Below are 15539 nucleotides of genomic sequence, written 5' to 3' on the forward strand. Positions count from 1 at the left end.
TGTCTTGGACACATACACACAAACTATATAAATATAAATAAATACCTGCTGTTGTCGGTCATGTTAATCAAACAACAAAACACAGCTTTAACAAAGATTTATCTATATTACATTTATACAGTGGACATAGTGTTATTTTACATTTAATTATTACATTTATGTACCCGAAATGAATACTACAGTAAGACCTTACTTTATTTGTGACTTTATGTTGTATTTATATTGTAATTGGTTTACTGTCTGTTCACTTGCCTTTAATAATGTTTTAACTTTATTAGTTAGGCTAGTAGTATCGGAGTACTGAAAGTAAGCTTTAAGTAATAAATGGAAAGCAAAGTTACCCCCCCACAATTTTTTTTGTTGATCCGAAAATGTATCCGATTCGTGACCTAAAAACCGTAATATGATCCGAAACGTGAATTTGTGATCTGGTGAACAACAAACAACACAACGCATCTCTGAAGTGAATGGTATATTTTATTCAGATTGAGAACAGAAGCAGGAAAAATAATTTATTGCTCAATTGCTTACAGACACTATGATATTGCATTAATAGTCATTAATCCAAAAAATACATGTCATACATGTAGCCAAAAACACCATAAAACAGTTTTGAAAGTGAGTTTTGAATATGACGTGATCTAGGACCTTTATAGAAAGCATGCCGTTGTAGTGACTGCAAGTCTGTCCATCACAACCTCGTTTACATCTGAAGAAAATTCAATTTGCTGTCTATCCTAGCTGTCTATAGTAGACATCCAGAAGTTGTGAAAACACATAGTGTTAGCTAAGATTCATTTAAGTGTTAGTCTGTGAGCTCAGTATGCTTTCTAAATAAAAGCAATTGTATATACATACAAAGTATAAAAATGTGCAAAAGCAGATACAACCGGTATAGAGTGATTTTTAAAAAAAAGCATAATTGTCAGTTCATAAAGTTGACTGCTTGCTTGATGTGATTAGATTGTTACAGTATATTAATGATTGTGTCTTCAGTGGTCAAACCCAAAAAACATTCTCGTAAAGTCACCTACAACATTCTACAGTGTTACATTTGGTCAGATTACTAATCATTTACAAAGTGGGGCATTGACAAAATTAGCTTTGCTTTTCTGGTCTCCAGTGTGCTCTCCACTAGAGTCGACACCCCCTTCAAAAAACCCAAAGTGGAACCTTCTGGGCCGCTGACATAATTACATAACAATACTTTCTTCTGGTTGTCATGGAGATGGGGTGGGGGGTGGTTGGTGATAAATGTTGAGCTGAGAGACTCCCCCTGAATATCTCACCATGTTTGATGCCCCACCTGATCCCTGCTCCGTAACACTCCCCCCTACCTGTTTCAAAAAACATTACATAATCTTCCCTTACCAAGTACGCCAGCACCCACAGTTATCCCTGTTTTTACGCTTTGTCTATTTTTTCCTGATTCTTCACGATCTTCCTCTCTCTTTCTTTCGTTCTCTCTATCGCTCTCTCAGCAGCCAAGACCAAGTCAGCTCTTTATAACCGTCACCATAACAACCACAAATGTTCTGACAGATTTGCTGCCACTGCATTGAGAGGTGTAGTGCACGCAAGAAAGAGAGAGGGAAAAGAAGGTAAAGCAATGCTATCCACCCACATACATTCACAACAATAAATGTACGTTCTGTTCCTCAGTCATCAAAAATACTCTCTCTCTCTCTTTTGCATTGTTTTCGCTTCTTTCCTTTCCCTGTTCCTCATTTTATCCTCGATAATATGCAGCACTTTACATCCTCTGCCATTTTAAATACTCAGATCATGACATCTGTGGCCCTAATGGGCATTTGGGGAGAAGATCGATGTCATTTTATTGTATCTTCATAAAATTAGCAACTGCACCGTGTGATACTCCTAATATAAACGCATTTATCTTCTTATATAAGATCAGCATGTGTTTCTACACTGTATTTGGGTTAGTGTTCAGAGATAATCATACATTTACTACCATTACGTTAGTCCAACCATAAATGGACAAAAAAGTGTGGCAGCAGCTTAGTTAGCCGGTGTGTGATATTTTAAACTCTGAGATGAGTTTCACTGGCACACTTCAAACTATTTGATGCTTTTCCCTGCTACGTCCACACATCCATAGGAACAATTCCTTCTTTGCTTTTAAGTGACGGGAGCAAGTACTCCTCACAAAGGAAATGCATCGGAAAATGGACCAGAATGCCCTGGATGGCCTGTAATTCTTCTCTGGCTTTCTCCGGGTCGGTAAGACTGAGATTCTCCGTGTTCACGTGCCCCAGCAACTCACGCATGTTACGGATGGAGTCCAATGGAAGACATCGGAAGACCTGCACAGTGAAGAAAAGGTATTGCAGTACATCCACTGGCCAACTTTTATTTTAAGGTGAAAAGATTCCAGAAATCTAATCCATAACTAGAACATGCAACCATCAAGATCTCTGGGATTAGCATTGTGAGTGTAAATATGTGGTTAATGATAGCATAGAAATGCATGGGAGTGGTGCTATTGTCTGTAGAACTGCTGCACAACCTGCAAATTACAGTAATTGTAGGTTTTGTCATAGTTTAGACTTGCATTCAATGCATTTGTATCAATTCAAACCCAGCACAGTGACTTTAAATGAAAACCTTTATTTAAAGACATCAGATTCATAAATGGCATAGAGGGGGTGTGGAGAAAGTCAGAACACAAGGTCTGTCCCTCACCTTCTCATAGATGACGGCATTGGTTTGGGCGATTTTGTTCCAAACATTGTTGAAGAAATGATCACTGATTGGATCATGAATGTCCAGAGTTGGGTCAGATTTTGCTCCGAGAAGTACACTGAGGAGAGGAGGTAAAGGGTGAATTTAGACAGTTTGTTTAACAGTATTTAGAGCAGTCGTTCTTATACTTGTGTTGTAATAAAAATAAATAAACTAAAAAATAAGATCAACTAAAAACGGACAACTTTTTATGCATTTTGGCCATTCATTTACACAACATTCGTTTAAAAAACCTTTTGAAAACAGGTTTTAAAGTGCAACTTTTTAAAGACGATACTATTATTGTCTCCATGTAAACTACAAAAAAGCGAAGGTGTTAAAACGGTGATGTCATGGCATGCATATTACATGTTCAGTCTATAGGCGGATTGACAACAACTGGACTGGCAGCATAATGCAGCATTTTCAGTGGTTTTCACAGATCTGTGTGAACAAGGATCGTTTTGACAGTGTTGTCGTCTGGAAGCGAAAAACCTTTCCATTTTTAGTTCATCGTTGTCATGTAAATGTATCATTATTGTTTTAATTATGTTTCACAAGGCAACACTTTGAAACGAACCATAGTATGTTGATAAATATCACGTGAGAACCCCCCTCCCCCTTTCCAGAGTTCGCTTAAAATCAAAGTGGTCTAAGTGTGATTGATGTGTATATAATGCTTACATGGACCAAACAAAAGTAAAAAAAAAAAAAGGACTAAAAATTAACTGAGGTTGCACAATCTCAGTCTACATCTTATTAATCATATCATATCAAGAGGTCATTTCAGAGCATTTTACTTCATACATCAGGGACAAGTCAACATCAAAAAAGAAAATATCAACAAACTCATTTAGACTGATAGTGCACACTTGGGGTGTAGAAAGCCTGCGGAAAGTCTCATAAACCAAATAGAAATGTGAAAACTATTATGCGAGGAGATTAAAGTGGAATAATTCAATCAAATCATAGGACCCAGAGATGGACATTAACACAATCACTTGAGGTCACATCCCAAGGCTAGCAGTGAAAGGTGCTGCAGACACACGCATCATTAGAAGCATCTCACTGTTTCCCTTGGCAACCAAGAGATGTTCTGGTAGCTGGCAGTATGGAACGCAGTGTGCCAACACAAATTGCTCTGCTCACACACACACGCACAAACCTCTCTCTTTCACTCACACACTCCTACACAGACAGGGGAGAAGTTGGACAAAATGGGAAGCTGAGGTGCTTCACTGCACAAACAGAGATCTATCATAGCTACAGAACCATTCTCCTGTAAAAGAGATGGATTATGACTATGTTTAAGGCATTTCATGGAAAGAAATGCAAAAATATATAAAGTGATTGGTTATTGACTACAAATGATATCATACTCGTATCTCTGTTACTCATTTCCAATCAATCGTGCTTGACATTTCATGACATATCGTGACAAATTGCATAAATGAAATGCTTTAATTTGTCACAGTCATTAAGGTCAGCTAGTCTTGCAGATTTTGTGCCTTACAGGCTGAACAGCCTTATCTCATAATGATTCACGTCAGTAAATCATGGTTTGTGATTAGTCTTGAACGATTCATTATCTAGCTCATAAAACTCATTTGTTGTGAATCTAACTACACTAGCGTTCAAAAGTTTGGGCTCAATAAGATTTTTTTTCTTTTAGAAATTAATACTTCTATTAAGCAAGGACACATTACATTACAAACCTGACACTAAAGATATTTAACATTTTACAAAAGATTTGTATTTCAAATTAATCCTTTTTTTTATCTTCATATTTATCAAAGAATGCTGGGGAAAAATTTATCATGGTTTCTAAAAAAAAACATTAAGCAGCACAACTGTTTTCAACATTTGATAATAAGAAATGCTTCTTACGAACCAAATCATCATGTTAAAATGATTTCTGAAGGATCAAGGATCATCATCAAAGTAATGGCTGCTGAAAATTCAGCTTTTCACAATATTTACTGTATTTTTAAATCAAATAAACGCAGCCTTGGTGAGCATTACAGACTTCTTTCAAAGACATAAAAATATCTTACCAACCCCAAACCTTTAAAGTTTAAACGGTAGTGTACACTGGTTGCACTGTGCATATATGTTCTTGCTTGCTTGCTTGTTCTTGCGATGACAGCTCAATAGAAAGACAGGTTTTCTTGCCTTTATTTATTGGTTCACAGCCTTGAATTACATTGGATTCAGACTGATAACTCACAATGCCATAGTGCTGGAAATTCAGTGCTGGAAATTCAGAGTATCCCGTTTTCTGAGCCTCCATGCAAAGCATATCCAAATTTTCATTCACTATAGAGCCCGACCGATGTTGATTTTTGGGGGCCAATGCCGATAAAAAAAAGCCTGATAACGATATATCGGCCGATGTTATTTATGTGTACAGTAGCAATATTATTTATGTGTATTATAGTACAGTACCAGTCAAAAGTTTGGACACACTTTCCTATTGGTGTGTACAAACTTTTGATGGGTACTGTATATAGAATACACAGTATTTAAACAGAATAAATATTTAAACGTTTTGCAATGATCACTCAAATGTGGTGATCAAACACTTGTGTGACAAAGATATGTTATGGAGGCAGCGGGAATGATAGAATGAGAATGATACATTTGAGCTGTAACCAAACTAGTTTGCATTGCATGTTATATTATATTATATTCTAAATACTGTTGCATAATCTTCACTAACGACTTTGTCTTTTAATTTAGTCAATAAATATATCAAAAGTGACACTGACATTATCTTCTATTTTTAGTCTTAAATTCCTCTAATCTCTACCAGTGGAGGAAGAACTCAGATCTTTTTACTAGGATAAAATTTATAATATCATAATGAAAACGTTTTTAATTACATAATGTACCGACTTTTATACTATTTTAAATAAGTAGTAAGCAAAATGTACCTAAACGTGAAACTAGGCTACCCTTAATGCAAAATGGCCCTATATAAAGTGTTATAATTATATAAATTATTGGAATATTGCTTGATGTTGAAACGTAGCGTTATAGGCAGAATGACCTTTAACACGGTGTCTACACACCGGACGCGGCAGTTATTGCTCGTGTGAGTCGCAACAGCTGTTTACCCGAGACGCGGAAAAGCACCCGTTACAGAGCAGAATGGGCCATCCGTTTACTGTCGGAGATTTGTCGCTCACGCCACGCATTTTAATCAATGTTTAATCAATCAATTGCCTGGATTTAATAAATAAGAAGTAAATATAGCAGACAATATAATCAGGACTTCTCAGCTGCGCGCTTGCAATAGTCACAAGCTCACACAATACGTGACAGAGGCTGGCAGGAGAGAAATCAATTCAGTGAATTACACTGCGCAAATCAAAAGTAATAGTCTACTACCCACCGGATGAAGAAGGGTTGGCTCTCAACAGAACATAATATTCATTTTATTTTATTTTTCGTGTTCGCATTTATGAGGAAAAAACGGACGTGACAAGCTCCGAAAGCGGCACTAAAGTGCTTTAAAACTTTTACATAGACCTCAAACAGAAAGCACAAAGCCTTTCATTAAAGTCAATTTCGTTTTGTATTAATTATATCTTAATTTTAATCAATGTTTCATCAACCAAATGCCTGGATTTAATAAATAAGAAGTAAATATAACACAGACAATAGATAGGCTAATCTCGAAACGGAGGCGCCGGCGCGTGAACTGCAACTCGTCTCATAAATGAACCGAAACTCAGCGTATAGACCTGAGAAATATATCTATTGAAATATCTACTTTTAAACAGAACAAATCAAAACGAAAGACAAACTGCTCTCTGCTTATGTAATCCTTCTGAAATGTACATTTCTCTCTGGCGCGTTCGCGAGTCCGCATCCTCAACTTCATCTTTGCAGCCCACAATGACTGAAAACACTTGTTATTAATAAACAATTAAAATGTCTCCTTGCTATATTTGATGTATTCATATCATTGCTTTTGCCAGTTCATTGTGACAGCTTTTAGGTGCTTTATTGGCAGCCCACCCTTACATGAATCACACGCCGCATTTTTTTAATAATAATTTATCGGCCATTATAAATGCCAATACAGATAGTTATGAAAATGCCTAATATCGGCCGATAATATCGGCTCGCCGATATATCGGTCGGACTTTTCCTAGCTGTGTTTAAAATTCCCTAACATTCCAGGTTTTTCCATGGCTGTAGAAGACTACATGTAAGTCTGATGCAAGTTAGTTTCATATAGTATATGTGTTTGATCAACACTATTTGTTGTGGTTGGTGGTTGTGACTCTTTCTGACTTCTTCACAGAAAGCTTGTCAACTATAAATACATGCTCTGGTGCATCTTTGTCGCTGTTTTGGACTCAAGTATACACACCTGAAACACTCCTTTCGTAAGGCGAGTGCTAGAGGTCCAGCCTGGTACGCCTCTCCGTTCATGACTGAGGGAACTCTTTCCTCATCCTCAACCAGCACTGCCAGCTCACTGTCACGACTGCCCAGCATGCTCCTGTCATTGATGTTGGCTGACCCTGATAACAACAGGAGAGGAAGGACATTTTGAAGAACTTTAGATTTGAACGGTGGATTTTTGAGCTTTTTCATGCAAATGTATAATGGGTCAGCTATTCCCAAATCCCATTCCAAGGTGCAAATACCTCACGGGTACTTTATATATTTTGCTTTGTTAAACCTATATAAAATAGAAATTATTTAAAGACGGTCATCAGATCGAAGTTGAGCTTTTTTGAAAGAAGACTCTTGTGTTCACCAAGGCTGCATTTATTTGATCAAAAATGAAATATTATTGTGATTTAACATGACTGTTATTTATTCCTGTGAATGGAAATCAGAATTTTCAGCATCATAACTTTCTTCAGTGTCGCATGATCCTTCAGAAATCTTTTAAATATACTTATTCGGTGCTCAAGAAACCTGCCTTATCATTATTATCTGGTTATCATCTTCTAATTACAGTTTAAAACAGTTGTGATGCTTAAAATTTTTAACCGTGATATTTTTTTCAAGATTCTTTGATGCCTAGATTTATAAAAAAAAAAAAAAACTTTTATAACAACACAAATGTTTTTACTGTCAATTTGTATCAATTTAATGTGTCCTTGTTAAATAAAAGTTTAATTTCTTAAAAAATCTGTCGTACATCCATCCTTGAATGGTAACGTACATAAAAAAGGTTTTGAACCATTATCCTGAGTCACAGACATAGTCTATTGTGTCTTATTGTATTAATCTGAAGCCAAATGTCTCACCTATGATGTAGCAACGGTCGTCAGCGATAAGGGCTTTGCTGTGGACATAGATGAGCTCTGTAACAGGGGATTGGCCGAGCTGAGTGTGTGTGCGCAGACCACACAGAGAAATATACTGTGTCCATTCGTCCTGCACTGATGAGAAGATGAGACAGTCATTAAAACAATAAATGGTAAACCATTAGTGTGATTGGTTAATGGGTAGATTGTTATAATACATGGCTAAAAAAAACAACATCAGATAGACTAAATCATTTAGTCACTAATAAACAGACAAATGTGAAAGTAACAGATGGAGAACAAGACAGTATCCAAAAATGTACTCTACCAGAGTGGCAGAATTACAGACAGTTAAATATGCTTCTGCCAGATACTTACTTTGTTCCTTTAATCTTGAAAGAATGGAGTGTTCTCCTCGATTAATCGTTCTACACACAGAAAAAGTTCTCTTAGCAAAACACGATCGCATATTTTGGGTGGTGAGAGTGTGTATTAATGTAGATGTATGGCTGGGCTGGAGTGTGTGTGTGTGTACGTACCTGTAGGTGAAGTGAAGTATAGCCTGAATGGCGTTTCCTCCTCCCTGACTGATGTCACCCTCAAAGCCGGGCAGCAGGGGAATTACAACAAACACCCTGTACTTCTTCCCCTCACTATAACAATTCAAACAAAGCTTACACTTAATGCTGATAAGAAACACTGCAGAATACATTTTATTTGACTGAACTTGTATTATTTTCACAGCGGTAACACACCTGTGAGCCCGTAGGATCCGTTTGACAATAGCATCTCCAATGGTGTTGTGTACATTCTTCTCATCAGAGCAGCTGATGAAGAACTGATTCTAAAAAAGAGTAGGGACAGAGAGGGTTTTGTTTCATTTGTCTCACTTGTCTCCTAAACTCTGGGCATCTGGTACTGAAATAATGTGATTGTCTAAGAGCATCAAACGGACATGGTTGGCTGCAGCATGTGATTTTTGCAAAAGTTCTATTTCCAGTAAAGCTGCCTTACTAAATGCTCTACAACCAACGACCAGGAGCAAGATTCACAAAACATTCTTACTGTAACAATCTCCCCGTAATGGCTTATTCACACCGCACCTACAGATGTCGACCAACAGCAACAGACATGTTCGTCGGGTTTTGTCGGATCAGTGCGTTACCCCTGTTGGCCAGCACTTGTTTCCGGTCATTGAAAGTCTGAGATGTCATACTGTAATCTGGCGATCGTTGGTGATGGTCTGTTGGTGCAGTGTGAATTTTCCTTAAGATCACTAGTGTCTTACCTAAGACACAAATGTTTATGAATATTTTATATAATTAAAAAATATTCCCAAAAGGGCATGTTTTTTTTAAAGACTATTGTTAAATCATTAGTTACTCACCCTGATGACGTTTCAAACCTGTTTGGGTTTCTTTCTTCTGTAGAACACTAAAGAAGATATTTTAAAGAATGTAGGAAACAAAACCGTTTTGGGGACCACTGACTTCCATTGTATGGACAACAGAACACTGAGACATTTCTCAAAATATCTACTTTAGTGTTCCGCAGAAGAAAGAAAGACATACAGGTTGGAAATTACATGAGGGTGAGTAAATGATGACAGAATTTACATTTCTGTGTGAACTATTCCTATAAAACTCACCATAAATAAACTCTTAAACTTAGGATAGCCTCAGTTTACTTCTATAATCTATCATACTAGTAGACTAATTAGATGTGTGTAGTACAGAATTATAAATTACTAAGCCTGACATTGTTTTCTTTAGAAAATAGATAATAATTGGAACATTTTTCTAAAATACCTAAATAAAATTTAAATAAATTCATAATTTCTTTCTTAAGAATTGTGATGTCCATCTTAAATAATTAATATTTATTAATATCCATATTCAATAAATACAAAAGTAAATTGTAGTACATAATTGAGTCTGGACAACACCCCTGTTTGTTGATGAATTTAAAGTTTTTAAATATGAAGGTTTTAGCTTTCAATGCTTGTTAATATTGTTTTTATTATTATTTCTGTATGGACATAAACATTTCCTCTGGATGTAGTTTAAGCATATCTGTTACATTCTTCCTGGTTTAGCTGACTCGCATTAGGACCCTGTTTCTGAGCGGGAGGCGAGAGCAGAGGGCTATTGTGTGTTGCCAGCTGAATGCAGTAGAATCACATGATCCTAGTGGGAGAGAACCCTGTAAACAACTCCACAACACTGAGACTTTGTGTGTGAACAAAACACAGTGTCTGTTCAGCTGTGTGTGCGTGAAGTCTTATGAGTCAGAGGTAAATGCTTTTGGTAAAGTCATAGAATGAGTGTTACCTCTAGATAAATGTAATGCTCGCTGTTCTCAATAACATGTACATATGCATTGAGGATTGAATGTTCACATGTGCCAGTGGACCAGCGATCGACAGAGCGAAGAACCTGGGAGAAAAATAGAGGGGAGTATGAAAGAGAAACAGACGTAAATAAATGATGATGGCAAAAAACAAAATAAATGAAATGAGGGGGAAAGAGGAAGAGAAGGGAAAACTGCATGAACACACATGTACCTGTACAGAGGCTTTTGTGGCACCAGGGATTGTGAAAGGCAGCTTATTTGCTGTGCAGTGAGATTTCGGCAGTAGATACGGGTAGAAGTCATCCTTGTACTTGTTCTTAAAGATCTTAAAAGACAAATAGAATATAAGAAGAAAAAAAGCAACGATAGAAGTTTCCAGAGTGCATGTAGATTCAAAAACAATCTCTAAAATTAGTCATTTGATTTCTGACCTTAGTGAAGTTCCAGCGCTGGATGAAGTGTCGTGCAAGATCTCTGGCTGCTTTCCCATATTGCACCGCACCTAGGTCTCGCCAGGGGATGCGTGGCACCTGAGTTCTGTCAACATTGTCTGAGGGGGAAAAAGCAGAAGCTACAATACTGGCTATACCCACATTCAATATTCCCTTATCTTTGATCTTGCAAAGCATAAATATCAAATGATATTTAATTGATAATCATAAGAAGAATTCTGTCCTTTTGAACTTTTTTTCATTCATCAAAGAATCCTGAAAAAACTGTCCCATGACTTACACAAAAATATTAAGCAGCCAAACAGTTTTCAACATTGAAAACTTGAGCACCAAATCATTACATTCCCCGATCTGGCAGTTCTACCAGGTGTCTGAAAAGGACAATACATCTGCAACGTCTTTGCGGAGAGTGGAGAAAGAAAGAAAAAGACATGACAGAAAGAAACACGGGCTGTGTGATTTTAGTACATTTCTTTAAATACGATTAAATACTGTTGGTTATGTCTTAAGTGAACATAAAAGTTTGAAAGATTAGTCACATGTGTAACACTATATTGGATCCGTGCATTAGCCTAGGTCTTAAAGTGATAGCAGCCTAATATTCCTGCAGCCGTCTGTGTCATTAATGTTAATACCAAGAAAAGACAAAGAGAAAATCACTCAACCGCTTTTTAGTAGATTTAGTAGGATTAATCTATCTTTAACTTATACAGTAAAGATGATGCAGTTGTTTTGTTTGGCATTTGATTTCTTTCTGTTGATAAAGACTGTTCAGTTTTTTATTTTTATTTCACAGAAGTTTTTCCAAATCACCTCTAAGAGAGGAAATGGAATATGTTGCACATGTTATTTGCCAGTAAATAAAGAGTTGTCAATTTGTGCTATTTTCTCATCTATTAAAATAGATTGTTGTTAAGAACAGCTAAATAACTTCAGTGGGTCTGTTTGAAGCCTTCTATTTATCATGTAGTATTATTTATTTCAGTGATCGGTATCGGCGATCGTATTGACCAATACTGCTTCCAGTGATCTGTAATTGGCCCCAAAAACCCTAAAACCCTTAAGGTTTTAGTTAACAAATTATGCTGTTTTTATAAAAAGATATGCAAGTGTTAGATGGGTTATTTAAAAAAAATACAACATGTATGTAAGTAGTGATTTAAGTAAGTCTACATTGGACTGTGTACCTTGATAGGGCTGATCCAGCTGTGTCCAATCTCTCTTGATAAAGTTGCTGTAATCTTTTCCCAGCCACAAGAGGGCATTACAGCTCAGGTCGACTTCATCCTCACACTCTGACGCAGATACTGTCAGAGGAACTGCAGAGCCATCCACAGTATCAGACTGAGTCAGGAAGAGGGAGAGGGAAGATTAAAGACGGAAATTAAACAGGGAGAGTGAAGAGTACAGGATCATTTAAGGATATCATCATATCTACTGGTCACAACTGTACCTCTGGGCCTGCCTCAGCATGATTGGCTGGTTTTGGGGGTTCCAGATCACTCAGCCTATAGTCGCTGTCATCCCACCTCCCAAACGCAAGATCCAACCCACCCACAAAGGCCACTGATTGGTCGATGGCAACCATTTTCTCATGATGGGCCCAGAGGAACACAACTGAGGAAACATGGTCAGGGTGACGCATCACCTAGGGCAAAAGAAATATAGAATGAATCATCTATTTAAAAAAAGAACACAATAAGACAGCTGTCATGATGTGAAAGAATTACAAAATTGGGAAGGAAAAGAGGACAGCAGTATGAGCAGATGTGTGTAGTAAATCAAACCTTAATATTGGGGTGCATGTTCATTAGTGTTCTCTTGCTGTAGCCGCTATTGATACCCAGAGCCAGTTCCACCTCCTTATACAACAACACACACACCTTCACTCCCTGTTCCTAAACACCACACACACACACACACACACACACACACACACACACACACACACACACACACACACACACACACACACACACACACACACACACACACACAAGTAATGTTAAAGTTTATGGCAATCAACATATTTAAACACTTACATAGTTTGACAGATGGACTGCTTTTTAAGATATATATAGGAGAGAACTTATGAATTGTATATAGGAATAAATGTAATGTAAAAGAGTTTTCCCCCATACTGCTTTGCGTTTGAGAATCTTGTCCAGGCGCCAGTATGTTCCTGTAGCTGGACGTTTGAGGAAAACCTCTGGACTGAGCCTGCAGAGAGAAAACTTAAATGTCTTCACAGCACTTTCAATCATGACAACATACAACACAACATTCAACGATCACAACACAATATTGTACAACTGAATCTCAGATATTCCCAGCATCTGAAAATGCCAACTTCCCAAGTTAACTGTGATTCAAAATTAAGACATTATAAATGTCTTTACTGCCACTTCTATCAATTTAATATGTCCTTGCTAAATTAAAGTATAAACTTACTGATCCCAAACCATTAAATGGAAGTTTTTAGCATATGAAAAGCAGTAAGTTACATGAGTAGTATGTCTTAGGTTTAAATGCTTAGATGAACTGTGTTTCAAAGAACATGTTACTATCCCATGAGACCACAGGTGTTAGGGTTCTGTCACTTCTGTCTAGTCTATTTCATGGTTTTGTGACAGAGCCCTGACACTCCTGTTTTGTCTTGTCTGTGTGTCTTGTTTCATGTGCTTTCATGTCATGTTTTGTCTTGTGCTGTGTAGCACGCAGCTTGTGTTTTTCACTGGCTGCATGCTTTCATGTTGTCCTGTTTTGTATGAACACGTGGCTTATGAGTGTTTTCATTAGCTGCGTGTTCATGTCTCATTTTGTGAGAGCACATGGTTTGTGATTTGCTTTACTGGCCATGTGCTTGTTTGGTGTGAGCACATGGCTTATCATGTGTTTCCTTGTGCCATGTGCTCTCCTGTCGATTGTCTAGTCTTCCCCTCCCATCTTGTTTCCTGATTATTGATTCATTTGCCCCACCTGTCCTCCCTTGTTACCTGCTTTGTTTGCTCTCCCTATTTATTCTCCTTGTGATTTCAGTCCTGTGCTGGTTCGTCGTTTAAGGTACCCTCATGTTTCTTGTTTCCTGCCAAGTCCAGTCTGTAAAGTCTTGCTACCCGTCTTGTTTTTCCCCCTTGGGGTAGTTTTTGTTTTAATTTTATACTTAATAAAAACCAATTGTCCTGCGCTTGAGTCCTCGCTGTTTCCACCAACCCAAACCCTGACAGAACACACAAGCCAACTGAGGACTCGGCAAACAATGGGCATCTTCCTTTTTCCATCTCCCTGCCCCTCCGCTCATCAGATGGTGGAGAGATGTAGCAGGCTTCTTTCTCTTTCCCTTTCTCTCTGAAGGAGCTTGCTTACCAGTTCCTGTATTTTGCGGATGGGCTCAACATCAGCGACGCAGTGCTAAAGGACGTGTTCAACAACAGCCGTAATGAGCCTGTCCTTGCCTGGGAGATGGGAATCCTGAGAATACTGTTATTCTTGTAGTTTGTGGGGTATGTTTACATTCGCGGAAAGGAGGGTGGCCTTCCGCCTCTTGGCCCACCACCCATTAACCTCACAAACTGCCAAGTCCCCATTCCTCCAATGACCCCTTCAGGGAGAGGGAGGAGGGAGAAAAGGTTCGCCTCATCTGCCTCCTATTCAGTGGTGGCTGAAGAAGCTGCAGCGGCCAGAGAGGCTGCAGCGCTCCCAGGAGTAGTTATTCCCACACCGCCTCACCCTCTTAAGCGCAAGAGAAGGAGAGCTCCTGTTGCTCACTAAAGTATGTTGGTCCAGGAGGACCTGACTTCGGGGGACCGAAGTCCGGTAGTCCCAGAGTTGCCCACTCTCCCTGTCACGGCCACAGATCCTCCCTCCGAGGCTTTGCCTTGGCCAAGAGGTCTGTGTTTGCCTTTTATATTTTGGCGATCCTGCATGCAAGGAAGACGCACAGGGCTACTTCTGACTAGGGACCAGTCTGCCACCCAGAGCCCATGATCGTTCCAGAGTAGCCCACGGAATCTGTCCCAGAGCCTGCTGCCAGTCCGGAGGCCATCACGAGCTGCTCGCTCTCCCTGATACGGCCACGAAGGCCATTGAAGCCACTCTCTCCTGCTATGCCTTCAGGAATAATCCTCATATTCGTTAATGGCGGAGAACAGTGATGCAACCAATATCGTGGGTCAATGCCAACATGGTGGAAGCAATATGTCTGGATTGTGTATATATACCACACACGATAAAAAAAGGCTCTTTTTCATCAAATAGAGTGCTGTACATACACTGACAGTATGTAATTTCAAATAGAGCATCTGACGCTTTCAGGCCATCTACTGTATGTGTGTGTGTGTGTGTGGTAGCACACTTACCACCAATCAGTGATGAAGATCTCCTCTTTGGCCTGTTCCAGTGCATCAGCCACGTCAGAGAAATAGCCATTGCCGTTAACATACCTGTCAATCAACCAGTAAGTAATTTACTCAATACCCACTTCATTATCTTACTAATCAATCAATCAATGTTCTTTGAATAGAAGTACATCCAAGGACATATTATGTATGCACACACCACTTTGTGAGGGTGCCCGGCCTGGGTGGGGCAAAGCCTTCGAAGCGATGGGTCTGGAGGAAATCACATCGCTCAGAGAGACGCCGAATCTCATGACTCCACCACTGGGCCTGCCTGTAGCTACTGCACTTAATCACCAGCTTCCTACAAAACACACACACCA

The 15539-nt window shown here is 38.6% G+C and overlaps 1 protein-coding gene across 1 annotated transcript in view; it reads right to left on the bottom strand.

Moving 5' to 3' along the window:
- Positions 1-459: 459 nt before the first annotated feature.
- pld2 (phospholipase D2) overlaps positions 460-15539 on the bottom strand; it is a 29582-nt gene continuing 14502 nt past the window's right edge. The window contains exons 10-25 of the mRNA XM_077231294.1: positions 15377-15520; positions 15178-15261; positions 12961-13039; positions 12607-12717; positions 12273-12467; positions 12007-12163; positions 10799-10917; positions 10579-10692; positions 10346-10450; positions 8771-8859; positions 8555-8668; positions 8394-8443; positions 8016-8150; positions 7124-7277; positions 2704-2821; positions 460-2324 (exon numbers count right to left, since the gene is read on the bottom strand). Coding sequence (XP_077087409.1) covers positions 2100-2324; positions 2704-2821; positions 7124-7277; positions 8016-8150; positions 8394-8443; positions 8555-8668; positions 8771-8859; positions 10346-10450; positions 10579-10692; positions 10799-10917; positions 12007-12163; positions 12273-12467; positions 12607-12717; positions 12961-13039; positions 15178-15261; positions 15377-15520 — 1993 coding nt within the window. The 3' untranslated portion in view covers positions 460-2099. The remainder of the gene's footprint in view (positions 2325-2703; positions 2822-7123; positions 7278-8015; positions 8151-8393; positions 8444-8554; positions 8669-8770; positions 8860-10345; positions 10451-10578; positions 10693-10798; positions 10918-12006; positions 12164-12272; positions 12468-12606; positions 12718-12960; positions 13040-15177; positions 15262-15376; positions 15521-15539) is intronic.

This window comes from Siphateles boraxobius, unplaced genomic scaffold, assembly GCF_051911475.1.
Source record: "Siphateles boraxobius isolate OS27281-9 unplaced genomic scaffold, OSU_SipBor_1 16, whole genome shotgun sequence".
Lineage (NCBI taxonomy): Eukaryota > Metazoa > Chordata > Actinopteri > Cypriniformes > Leuciscidae > Siphateles > Siphateles boraxobius.